Here is a 13386-nt window from a genome sequence, read left to right as displayed (position 1 = left end):
GCATATGTATGTGCCCAAGTGTGGTATGAAAGAGGTCTGAAGCCCACAGTAAACCAGCCTTGAACCAACTTCCCAGTCCTTGTGTTCCCTCGTTCTTCCCATATGCCCAGCCTGGAGACCATTTGTCCTACCCTCCCCACTCCGGCCCTCAAGCCCTGGGCAACTGTTGAGTTTCCTCCCTCTGCCTCTCTGGAAAACCAAAACCCTGGAGCATCCCCACAAATGGTGGCAGCCAAGCTCTTGATGACCTTTTCGTGTCCTGTTGGCCTGTTGGGTTGTGGGGGGTTGGAATGCAATAAGGGACTATGAGGCCAGACCATTATCTGATCAAATCTCCCTCTATCTTCTGTTCCAGGCTCAAACTCCAAATTTCGCAGGGCTGATTCTTTGCTTAGATGGTGGACAAAACTCTTGTCTAGTAAATACTTTTTTAGAAAGTAAACTTTCTGGCCAGAAAACCGTGTGTGTGTGTGTGTGTGTGTGTGTGTGTGTGTGTGTGTGTGTGTGTGTGTGTAGGGAGTAAGGGTCAGGACCCTCCTTTTAGATTGTGTCTCTCCCCCTCCTCTGGATAGAGGATAGGGGCGTGGGCCAGTGGAGGTTTTATTGAGGGTGCTTTTCCTGTTAGGAGTAGCAACCGGGTCATAAAAGCCTAGAGGAGGCTGTTTTGATCTGGTGACTTCTCAGGAAGTAGCATCTGAGGTTTTGCTTTGTAAATCACTCTCCCCCAATCTGGCTAGTTAGATTAGATTGCACTTCCCCAAGCCCACCTGGGGCCCCTCTATACCTCCCTTTCCCCAGTAAGCCAAAGGAGAAAAATAAAAGGAAATCCAGGGCTCCCAAAATCCTCCACCTCCAATAAGAAAGGGGCTCATTGGTGATTTTTCCCCCTCAAAGTTCCAGATTTAAAAATTGTGCAACCTTTCATTTTCTTTTATCCACTCAGCCCTTGGTCCCCCAACTTTACAATTGAAAAGGAACTACCATCAAAGACAATCAGCTTCTGAGTCTGGTGGTAGAGACCATGACTCCTGGGGGTTCTGCTCTCGTCTAAAGCTGCTGTCTTCTTATGACTCCTTTATGAGCCCCAAACCCCTTCTTGACAAGCTGGGACAAGGTATATAAAAGAAAGCTCATGAAGAGAGGGGATGAGAATGAGGCATGTAGAAGGGACCCCATCGAGTGCTATGTGAGTGGAGGAGACTCTGCAGTCTGTGACTGGTTTTATGTAATTAAGATGGGTACAAGGGTGTATGTGAAAGCCTACAGCCTGGTCACATTTCTCTCTAACTGAGCTGTCTCCAAACAAAATCATATTTTACCTAAATGGCTCCATTTTGTAATGTTAATGAGCCTTCCTTTCCTAAAGACACCCCAACTTCCCACCGATCCTTCCCCTGAGCCTGGGGCTAGGAAGCTGAAGGGCAAAGAAGTGAAGAACCCTCTATTTCCATCTCAGTTTGGGCTCCATAAGTCAGGACGCTTTCAGGCCCAGGCATCAGGGCTCCTATCCACTGTCAGAGAAATGCCCCCATATGCCGGAAATGAGGCCATAGATTAAATGAGTTCCTGGGCCCTCTTAGCACTTTTATAGGCTCTAGTTTACCTTCATTTATTTCCCAAAGAAGTCTGGGCTGGGATATCCCAAACCCAGAAGCACTAGAGAATTGCCCTCATTCCTAGGACTCCACGCAAATACATGTGTCTTTATAGAGAGCTGAGCAATCCTTTAGCTGTACATGTGAAAATGTATTTATAGATCGCTCTATGTCTCTATAACAGGATGTATGTTTTATATCCCTCTCTATTCCACATTTAAATGCAGATTTATAGATCTCTAGATTTATAGATCCACAGTGAACATAACAGTCCTCTGTCGAATTCCTGTGCGCATATTACCAATCTTTCTATAGTGTTGGATGTATATGCTAGGATGTATTGGTACAGCTCTCTCTAAACATCTAGATGAATATTTGGTGTGTTTTTTCTCACTTGAAAAGAACTATGCATGTTGCTAGATCTCTATTTTGAAAATTTTATCTAGATTTATGCAAGGACCCCAACTCATAAAATAGCTACATATTGAAGCTGCATATTTGGAGATCTTTATAGTCTTTGCAGCTTTGCTGCAAACTTAAATATTTGAGCATATATTTAGAGATGGTTCCATAATGCATATATCTATATGTAAGGGCATGGATCTCCCTCTGGAAGGATTTAAACTTACTGCATCTCTCTGTCTCTCTATCTCTGTGATCAATAAAGACATCAGGTGAGTGGGGACGGGGAGCAAATATCTTTTGATGTTTTACTTATTAAAGAGAGTGGTGCTGTTTCTATCTCCAAGGCTATCTTCAAATGTAGTCCAACTGAGTTATCTGATCCCTGAAAACCCACTGTAGGGACAACAGCCTCTCTCCAGGCTGTCCCTGTGACCTGAAGTCCCAGCCCAGGCTCCCCAACCTGCAGTACCTCCTAAGACAGCCAGTAAGGAGAAGGGGAGAGAAGAAAGGGGAGAGTCCTTCAGCCCAGCTCCTCTTGGCTCCCAGGGTGGAGAGGCTGACAGAGGCACAAGAGTCCCTGTCACAAACCAACTGGGCCTTTGACATTTCGGGCAAAGGGTGTTCAAGTCCCGGACTATTTTTGTAGTGTGCCCAAATAATGCCAGGGTCACTGCCCGACCCGTCGGTGCCCCCTCCCCAATTGTTCTTGGTGCCCAGGGCCCAATTAAGCGGCCGCCCGGCTCCCAGCAGCCGCGCTCTTATCGGCGGGATTGATGCCTCGGCGGCTCCTGTATATCATTTCCAAGATTTTTTCTGTCCAACTCCTCGGCTCCTTTGGCTTCCGCGGCTTTGACTAATGATTGCTACAGATGCCAACGTCTCCAGAATCCTAATAGCCAGGCAGGCGGACTCTTATTTACCCGGCAACATTGCTGTGGGGGGAAAAGGGTTGGGGGAGCAGAGATTGGGGTGTTGTAGATTCGGGGACAGGGAGAAGGTTGTGACCAACACAAGTTTCACTGAACTTCTTCCCCAGTGAGAAAGACATTCCCAACTCTCTCCTCTCCCAGAGGAGGAAAATATAATCATAAAATACTGCTAATAGTAACTCACTCCTTGCCTCTTTGGAAAGGATCAAAGAATGAACAGGCCATGGGAAAATAATCAGAGAAGTGTTTATTAGTTGTAAATAGATGAGACATTAAGCGGGATAACCAGTGGTTTGAGGAGGAAAGTTTTCTTTTTTCTTCTGGAGGAGGAAATGGGAGAAGGAGCGCCTTTTCTTTTATTTCATGTCTTCCCCTTCCGATCCCCACCCCAAATCTACTCTACTCATAAATGAAAATTCCTCCCCTTTTCCCCTTCCTTCCCCTCACCTTCAGTCCCTCCGGCGTAGGGGCTGCCCGGTGTGTCCCTGGACTGAGGTGCCCGAGGCCGCTGCGGGTGCCCGCGGGGCTGCCAAGGCCGGGGGCCTCTGTTTGGGGCTAGAGAGCAACACGAGACCCCACGGCCAAGTGCAGGTTGGGGGCTCTGAGCCTCCCGCCCTGCGGTCCCGCTCGCGCTTAGTGGTGGAAAGTTATGGCCGAATTTGCTTTTCCGGGCGCTTCTGGGCCGCGGGCGCGGGACTGGGTCTTAGGGGACGTGGCGGGAGCTCCCTGCCAAGCCCGGAGCCAGGCATCGCGCTTCCTCAAGTCCCACCTCGTAATACACCCCTCATCCGGGTGAGGAGGAGACACAGCACCTCGGGCAGCCTAGCTCCAGCCCAGGCGTGCAGTGCGAACTCAAACACGGACTCTTTCTCTATCAGAGAATAATGGAGCACAAAATAATTCAGAAAGGCGAATGGGCAGGACCACAGTCTCAGAGCCCCGCGTGGCGGGCCGGCTACAGACCCGGCCGCGCCGAGCCAGGGAGGACCATTTCGCTGGCGTGTAGGGCGAGGCAGCAACGGGACCGGACCGAGGCCGCCCGAGGGGCAGTCTCTAAATTACAGCCCGTCAGAAGGACCCGGAAAGACAAAAAGAGAGCCGAAAGATTTAAACAGTCGGAGGCAGAGGCATCCCGACGCGGCGAAAATCAATCACGTAATTAAAACCGGGAAAGGGCGAGGCCAGAGGCTGGGGGTCCGGAGTTTGGAGGAGGTGTCCAAGGTGCGGGCCGAGGCAGGCTAACGGCCGGGGAAGGCGCTGGCCCGCCCGGGCCGAGCGCCGAGGGGCTGCGGGCAAGTTTAGAACAGATCGCTATTGATTCCTGCTTGGCTGGGAAGAGCAAGCTGGGTGTCCTCTCCCAGGCCGGATCCTGAAGGCGCCGATGGCCCTTTCTCGGGCTCTCCCACTTTTATGAGGTTGTGGCGTGTGGTTAAGGACTGCTCCCTGGGTCCCAGCGGTGCCACCGATCTGCCTAGGCAAGTTTGTCTGAGAGCGCAGGTGGCACAGAGATACTGCCTCTGGGTTTCAGGGGATAGAGGGAATTGGCACCCTAGTTTCAGGTACTTACATATCGGCTTTGGCCTTGATTCCCCCACCCCAGGAATCGAGGCTTTTCTTTGGAGTGACTCCCATTTGTGGGCCCAGGCTTGGAAAAGGGATAGGGGGTGGATGGACTATTAAAGGGGAAATTTGGGGCTGAGCAAACTGGATCCCTTTGGGCAGGGGAGGAGAAAGAACAGTTCCTGGAAGAAGAAAATAAGGCACACAGGCAGCTCTATTTTGTTCTTGTTCTTGTTATTATGTTGATAATGGTAATGAGCTGGTAAGGCTGGGTCAGACGATCTCTACACAACTCTTTCTCACAGAGGCTTCTCTGGAGACGCCAAGGGCTCCTCAACTTGGTTGGGATTGGGGAGAATAAAATAGACTTTTCCTCTCTTCCCCTGCCCTTTCCTCCTCCCTCTCCCACTCCTCGAGAACTCCAGCAAAAAGGGAACCTTATAAAATCTCCATCACCCCCCCATCATTTTCCTCTGATGTCTCCAGTTCACTAAAATACACTGTATTTGGGCATTGGGCTTTTGCGGGCATCCTTCTTATGAAGTTCGGCAGGCAGGCACACCAAGTCCTCCTGAATCCTGTCTCTGACCCTGGAGGAGACCCAGGATTCTTTTGCCTGCTCCATGGAATTCTCCCTCTATCTTTAGCCTTTCCCAGTCCTCTCCCTTCTTTGGTCCTGGGTACCTGATCCCATGGGTCTCTGGCAGCTCAGAGGCCAACAACAGATGCCCTCATCAACCTCCGAAAGGGTTCCCAGCTTCCTTTCATCTCCTTAATTCTGGGAGCACCAGGCTGGGAGCCCTTCATAAACTACCCTAAAGCCAGCCTAACTCCGGAATCTTTCAAAACCGCATTTAGGCTGCTTTAAAAGTAAGTCCTTTCCCCCTCTAACAGGAAAGTTCTGGTTACAAATCTCCAGCAGCGCATGCTTCCTATAGCCATTAAGTTAGAATTCTCAACAACAACAACAACATTCATAATAATAAGAATTAAAGCTTGCCATCAAAGGGAGAAAGGGACACCCTAGCCCAGGTTTTACTGGGGTTATAATCCGGCAGCCTTGGACAAGAGCGGGGGTCAGTGAGGCCAGGATGAGCAAGGAAGGGGGTGGGGAACCCAACCTCTAACTAACAATTCTAACAATTTCTCCAGCATAAAAATGAAACATCAAATTCGTTAGCCCAGGGCCTTCATTTTTCCCCTTCCACATTATAACTAGTTATTGAACTCGCTAGAAGATCTAAAGGCCATTTGCGAAGAGACAAATTTCAATGGAGTTTCTCCATCAATAACCCCATGGCAGTGACCTATTGGAACAAGTCAAACACCCGAGGTGAAATGCAGGTCACTCTGTCTAACCAATATTAAAATGCAGCCACTTTTTAAAAAGCCACTTTAAACGAGATTTGAGGAAAATTGAATTCCAAGGAAGGCAAAGCAAGGAGGGGGAAATCCACGAAAGGACCTTGCCTATGGTCTCCAAAGAAACAAGAGAAATTTATCTTTAATATTTTAAAGGGGGGCAAATTAACATTCCATGATTGCTTTTTTTTTTTTTTTTGAGACTATAAGTGATTCCAGGAGAAAAAAAAAAGGTTGAGCATTTTCTGGTGACACGTCTGGGTTATTAAAATCATTTTAGACCAATTCATTACTTTTACTGACAAGAGATTTAAGAAAAAAATCAATTAAGCATTTGCATATTCTTTTGCATACATTAGCCCTGCCTGCTGGCATTAGAAAGGGACAAAAACATACGTACATACATACATACACACATGCAGAAAAAAATTGGATAATAGTATTGCTTTAGTTTGGGGTTTTCAAGTTGCTTGGAGAAAAAATAAAAATGAAATGAATTGCTTGATTGCATACCATCTAAAAGTCAATTTATTTGAGGAAGAGGAAAGAGACATGTTTAAAATTTTAATCTCTAAAACAACAGCAACAGAAACCTCATACACACACCAAAAAATATCCTGCACTTCTAAGAACCGGGAAAGCAATGACTCTCATTTTCCTTCTCTTTGCCTTTCCAAGTCCTGAGTTGGTTCTCCCATTTATTTTTCCCCCTAGGAAAATCCAGGGAGTCTGAGAGGTGAGATTTTAATGCAGCACAGAATCTGTGGATCCGCTGAGGTCTCTCAGCCGGCAGCTTGTTACTGGGGAGGGGAGGAATATGGGTTATCCAACGGTCAGTATGGTAATCCGGGCACAATAAGGCCGTGCACACAATGGACACATATTTTTCTTCAGCGGTGTCAGAAGGGAAGCGCTTTGTACTGAAACATGTTTCCGAAAGAGAAACCAGATCAAGATTTAGAAAGGAGATGGGGTGGGGGGCATTCAGAGAGTGTTTGGAAGCTGGCAAAAGGTGGATAGAAAAATAAAAAATAAAATTGGGAGGTGGAGGGCAGAGCCGGGATGGAGAGATCCGTGGGCTGGCAAGACAGGAGGCAGAAGGTGAAGCACAGAAGGAGACAGGACCAGATACAGGATTCATCACAGGCGAGAGCCACTTTAGTCCCCCCACCCCATTAAGTCAATGCTAAGTGCAGGAGCCCTCCGAAGGAGGTTGATTTCTGTACTGGTAATAAGTGAAAATGTTTGTATGTGTGCATGTAGTGGAGTCTGGCTTGCTATTTTCCCCACATGTTAGGCGACTTCCTTGCCTATAAGAGCCCTAAGAGAGTTTTTTTTGTGTGTGTGTGGGGGTGTAAATGATGTAGATGAGTGTGGGTATATTTGGGGGAATCTCCCAGATTTCACTTTCTGGATGTACATGTTGAATTAACTGTGCAAACCTGGAATGAGAACCACACTTATTTATGGCTGCAAGGAGGCATTTAATATATTAATAAATTATATATATATATATATATATATATATATATATATATATATATATATATATATATATTTGTTAGCCATAATAATCAAAGACAGACTTGACATTCAGTTGGAGGCATCTGAACTCACTGTATCTACTTACACATACTGGCCCGAAGTGGGTTTCCTGCTTTAGCTCCTTCTACCCACCTGCAGGAGCTCAGAATCCTGGGGATTGAGGGTGCGGGTGGGCAATACCTTGAGGACTCCCTAACAAGCCCAGGAGGATGAAGAGATTGAAGAAGTGAGGGTTGAGGAGGGGGCAGGGCTGGTAGAAGGTAAGTGTGAGCGCTGGGAGGAGGAGAACCAGGCTAAGACCTCACCTCTTCAGGTGGGGGAAAGAATATTCCGAGCCATGATGGGGTGGGGCAGCCTGATCCAGGTGCCGGCTTGTAAGGGAGGTTGGGGGTGAGGCTGGAAGGGTTTCTCCTCCTTCAGCAACCCTCACCCTACCCTACCTGAGATCTCTGGAGCTTTGTTTCTCCCCATGGGGCAGTCTGAGGCTGTGGTTCAGACTTTCTGTAGGTCAACATTCAGCACTAGTTTCTCTTTGCCCTCTTCCAGAATCTTATAATCAACTCACCCCACCATCAATAATTACAAAAAATAAAACCCTCACACACCACACTCCAAACCACTACCAACCAAGCAGCAGCCTTCCCCTCCTCAAGGTCCCAAGTTCCAATTCCAACCAAACCAGCCAGTCCTCATGCACAGAGGCGTCCCAGATAGGAGTGGGAAGGGGTTCTCACCAACTGTGGAAATGTGGGAAGGCTGGTCCACCTCCAGGGAATTCCTGTTCTCTCACCCACCTGGTAGCAGTGGGGCAGGGCTCTGTCCTCTTGGGATATGCAGGGACACCCCCCCCCAAACACCTGGTGCGCCTGGGGTGAGTGTGGGGGCCCTGAGCATTGGAGGAGGGAAGGTGGCCAGGGGCCCAGGACAAAATCAGCTCCTCTGGGCAGTGGCTGTGGCCCAGCCTCTTTCTCATCCCTGCGCTCAGGGCGAGCCCTAATTTGTAAGTGGGGACCGTCTCCTGCATCTCAAAGGTGGTGAGAGACAGGTTGAGAATCTCCCGCCTTCAGTCTCTCTCTCACGAGGGCTTTTTTTTTTCTCTTTCCCCTCCTCATTCCCTTAATTGCAGATGTTCTAATTAAACCCTCAAATAGTTGTTATGCCGTTTTAAAGGGTACTTATTCAAGTGTCAACCAGGCTGGGCTGGGAGGAGGCAGCGTAGGGCGGCGAATTAAAGGTAGATTGACTAATCACGGCGGCGATCATAATAATAAAATCAGAGGGAAAAAAATCACATTACGACTTTTCGTGGAAAGGAGGGAGCAGGCAGCCAGCGGCCGCCAGCCCTGCGCCGCCGCCGACACAAAGAGTGCGGGCGATTCCGCGAGACTGATTTATGACGTTTTACAGCCCTATAAAAGCTGTAGCGACGAGGCAAGCGCTCCTACCACCGCTGGCAGATTTAGTCTAATAAATAAAACATAAACAGTTAACTTTATGTGTCACTTTTATTGTTATCAAGTAAAATATAGCCGAGCCCCGGCAAGCTATGATTTTAAACTATAATTGTTATCAAGTACAACAAGGGGACCCGGCTCCCTCCCTGGGCTCTCCCTCCTGCGCCCCCCCAACTCTGAATTATGGGATCAGTTAATTGGAATTGGTGGAATGACGTGGCCACCCCTAGCTGAGGGGGGGTTGGAAAGCAGCTCTCCTTGCCCCCTCCCTCCTCCATGGCCCAGCTACCCAAATACCAGAGTATTCCTGTAAGTGGCAGAGAGAGGGGGAGGAGGTGGGAATGGACTGGAGACCCCTAAGGCCCGCCCAGCCTCCCCAGCTTGCTTGGTGAGCTCACCCCTCAGCTTTTGGAAGGCAGCCTGGAGCTGGCCCTTGGGAATGTGTGTTTACATGTAAACACATGTGTTACATGGATACAATTCCTGGCCAGAAGCAGGGTTTACCCACACAGGCCTCCCTCTTAGCTAGGTCTGCCCTCTGTGGGGATGGAGAAGAAAGAGCTCCCAGGGCCTTGGCTGGGCACCATCACAGTGCATTGACTCCTGGCACCTTGCTCTCCTCTTTCCTCAGCTCCTTAGGAAGCAATCTTGGAGGTAGTTGTCGGAAAGCAGCAGGCCAGACGGAATGGAGAGTGGAAACAGCAACCAGCAGTAGAAGAGATCCTCTGTTCCTGGGCTGGGGTAGGGAGGGTCAGTGGGTACTAAGGGAGGGCAAGGCTTCTGAACTCTGTTTTTGCCAACCACTTCCTGTCTCTCTTCAGCGGGGCCTCTACCCCCAGACCTCCAGAAATGACGTCAGATCATTTGCATCCCGCTGCCTCTACCTCCCCGGTCCAGCTGGGACCCTGCCTCCCCGGCCCCATGGCCAGAGGGTTGGGTGAGTGTGTATGGAGAAAGGGGCTGGACTTTGGTATCCTTGGATGGGGGTTGGGCACCCCTGGCTCTTCAGCCTCCTGGGCTCAGCCTGGGCCCCTCCCCATCCAACCTTCACTCCAGCCCTCATTCAACTTCCTCTTCCTGCGAAAGAGGGGCGCTGCCCGGTGACCTACACAGACTGAGACAGGATCGCCATGAATGGAGACCTCTGGAAAAGCTCAGGAGTGGAGGCCCAACGGGCCCACCCGAGGCCCAAGGGGAGACCCTGCGAGGGGGCTGAATCACAGCCTCCCGACTGCCCCCACCCCCAATGTCCAGCCTTTGGAGGGGAGCTGGGGGCTTCTCATTTCCTTTTGCAGGAGAGGGTTGTCAGTCGGCGGGGTATGCACTGGGGGCACCCCAGCCCCTGCCAGCCAACCCCACATCACCACCACCACCACCACCACCCCAGCATCACCACCACCACCACACACACAAAAAAATTGGATACATTTTGAATAAAGCGATTCGGTTCCTTATCCGGGGACTGAGTTGCTCCGTGTGATTGGCCGGCGGAGTCACATGGTGAAAGTAACTTTACAGGGTCGCTAGCTAGTAGGAGGGCTTTATGGAGCAGAAAAACGACAAAGCGAGAAAAATTATTTTCCACTCCAGAAATTAATGATCATGAGCTCGTATTTGATGGACTCTAACTACATCGATCCGAAATTTCCTCCATGCGAAGAATATTCGCAAAATAGCTACATCCCTGAACACAGTCCGGAATATTACAGCCGGACCAGGGAATCGGGATTCCAGCATCACCACCAGGAGCTGTACCCACCACCGCCTCCGCGCCCTAGCTACCCTGAGCGCCAATATAGCTGCACCAGTCTCCAGGGGCCGGGCAATTCGCGAGGCCACGGGCCGGCTCAGGCGGGCCACCACCACCCCGAGAAATCACAGCCGCTCTGCGAGCCGGCGCCTCTCTCAGGCGCCTCCGCCTCCCCGTCCCCAGCCCCGCCAGCCTGCAGCCAGCCAGCCCCTGACCATCCCTCCAGCGCCGCCAGCAAGCAACCCATAGTCTACCCATGGATGAAAAAAATCCACGTTAGCACGGGTAGGCAACTTTGCTTTTTGCTCTCCCCCTCCCTCCCCTCTTCCCCAGTCCTCCCCACCCTCCCCGGCCCCCTCCGGCCCCCATCCTCCTTTCTATCCTTCCCCCTCTCTCTCCAGGAGCGACTCTGGGTTAGCACAATTGAACTGGATTTACGAGCGAGAATGGGTAATTACATCCCCCATAAATTTTATGGCTTAGCTACTCTGGGCAGTCCGAGCCATGTGCTACGATCTGTTATGTATGTGTGAAAACTATGCTCGCTTTCTAAGGGCGCATAAATAATTCAGTGTCGTTACAATGAGGATTCCCCTCTTATTACACTACAAAGTCTCCAGCTTCCTTCAACTTCTTTATAACCCATTTAGCTTGATGACTTTATTTCCACCACTCCCTCCTCCTGTTCTACAGAGCTGAGGTTGGGGTGAGGGTGGGGGGCGGGGAGCCTGCCGCCTCTGAACCCCACTATTTGCTTTTCCCCTCCCCATTCCCCCAGTGAACCCCAATTATAACGGAGGGGAACCCAAGCGCTCCAGGACAGCCTACACTCGGCAGCAAGTCTTGGAATTAGAGAAAGAGTTTCATTACAATCGCTACCTGACCCGAAGGAGAAGGATCGAGATCGCCCATTCGTTGTGCCTCTCTGAGAGGCAGATCAAAATCTGGTTCCAAAACCGTCGCATGAAATGGAAGAAGGACCACCGACTCCCCAACACCAAAGTCAGGTCAGCGCCCCCGGCCGGCGCTGCGCCCAGCACCCTCTCAGCAGCCACCCCGGGCACTTCTGAAGACCACTCCCAGAGCGCCACGCCGCCGGAGCAGCAACGGGCAGAGGACATTACCAGGTTATAAAACATAACTCACATCCTGCCCCCACCCCATGCCCCCATCCGCCCCTCACACACAAATTGACTCTTATTTATAAATTTAATATATATATATTTTGGTTCTTTTCTCTCTTCCTCCCACTTTATCCCTTGTCAATTCCAAACAGACAAAACAGATAAACAAACAAGCCCCCTGCCCTTCTCTCCCTTCCACCGTTAAGGACCCTTTTAAGCATGTGATGTTGTCTTAGCATGGTACCTGCTGGGTTTTTTTTTTAAGGCCATTTTGGGGGGTAATTTATTTTTTAAGAAAAAAGCTGCAAAAATTATATATTGCAAGGTGTGATGGTCTGGTTTGGGTGAATTTCAGGGGAAATGAGGAAAAGAAAAAAGGAAAGATTTTTAAGCCAATTCTCATCCTTCTCCTCCTCCTCCTCCTTCCCCCCTCTTTCCTTAGGCCGTTTGCATTGAAAATGCACGAGGGGAGGTTAGTGAGGGGGAAGTCATTTTAAGGAGAACAAAGCTATGAAGTTCTTTTGTATTATTGTTGTGGGGGGAGGCTGGGAGGAGAGGGGGGAAGACAGCAGACAAAGCTAAATGCATCTGGAGAGCCTCTCAGAGCTGTTCAGTTTGAGGAGCCAAAAGAAAATTAAAATGAACTTTCAGTTCAGAGAGGCAGTCTATAGGTAGAATCCCCCCACCCCCATTGTGGTTATTGTGTTTTTGGACTGAATTTACTTGATTATTGTAAAACTTGCAATAAAGAATTTTAGTGTTGATGTGAAATGCCCCGTGATCAATAATAAACCAGTGGATGTGAATTAGTTTTACGTCAATGTCTGATGGTTTCTTTTGACACCCCTCCTCCTTCTGGCCTGATAACACCCCATCTTTTCTATAGTTGCCTAAGTTTACTCTAAGCAAATACACAAATCTTAACTCTCAACTCCAGTTTTCCAATGTCCTTAGAAGAACCAGCTAGGGGGTTGGGACAGGGTATCTTCAGAAGATGAAATGTGGAAGATTATGGCTGATTTCTCGTGTCCCTTCCCTCTGAGTCTGCAGAGACTATATTCTCCTGGGGGTACTTAAGTGGAGATGGGAGGGGGGGTCTCACTTTTCTATAGTTAGGCACAGTGACTTGTGTTTGTCTATTTCCCTCTCCCCCCTTTCCCTTCTCTTTGCTGAGTAGGCCTGCTTAATTTGCAGACAAGAAGGAGTAAGATAGGGAGTAAGATAGAGAAGAGTTTTCATCCTTTAGGGCCCTTTAGGTTGAGGGATTAAGAAAGATGCCCCCTCAACATATGCATTCTCCTTAAAAGAAGAAAGATTTTGAGTTGGTGATTCTGAAGCAGCAAAGTGACCTGTCAGGATGGCTTCTCTGTTTGTTTAGACTTGGAAAGAAGGGTGAAGTGGAGGCCAGAGGCCTGGGAGGCCCCCTTGCATGGGTAGGCCTCAAAGCCTGATGCTTGCAGATAATGAAGAACTTTTATTTTTTCCCTAACTTTTATAATGGACCTGCCAGTTGTTGAGCAAAGACGCAGGGAGAGCCAGGGACCACCCGTCTTCCTGTAACCTTCTAGGTTCCGCAGGGCTGGGGGAAGGCTAGAACAAGACTGGCTGTAAATCATTTTAAAAAAATTGTTTCCTTGGGGCTCAAAAAATAAACAAATTAAG

The 13386-nt window shown here is 49.3% G+C and overlaps 1 protein-coding gene across 1 annotated transcript in view; it reads left to right on the top strand.

The window, feature by feature from the left end:
* The window catches only part of HOXC4 (homeobox C4), a 37824-nt gene extending 25300 nt beyond the window's left edge, over positions 1-12524 (top strand). The window contains exons 2-4 of the mRNA XM_074325604.1: positions 9482-9591; positions 9672-10885; positions 11379-12524. Of these exons, the coding sequence (XP_074181705.1) occupies positions 10447-10885; positions 11379-11734 (795 nt within the window). The 5' untranslated portion in view covers positions 9482-9591; positions 9672-10446 and the 3' untranslated portion in view covers positions 11735-12524. The remainder of the gene's footprint in view (positions 1-9481; positions 9592-9671; positions 10886-11378) is intronic.
* The last annotated feature ends 862 nt before the right edge of the window (positions 12525-13386 follow it).

Source organism: Rhinolophus sinicus, linkage group LG02 (genome assembly GCF_036562045.2).
Source record: "Rhinolophus sinicus isolate RSC01 linkage group LG02, ASM3656204v1, whole genome shotgun sequence".
Lineage (NCBI taxonomy): Eukaryota > Metazoa > Chordata > Mammalia > Chiroptera > Rhinolophidae > Rhinolophus > Rhinolophus sinicus.
This window is presented reverse-complemented; position numbering and strand designations above follow the sequence as displayed.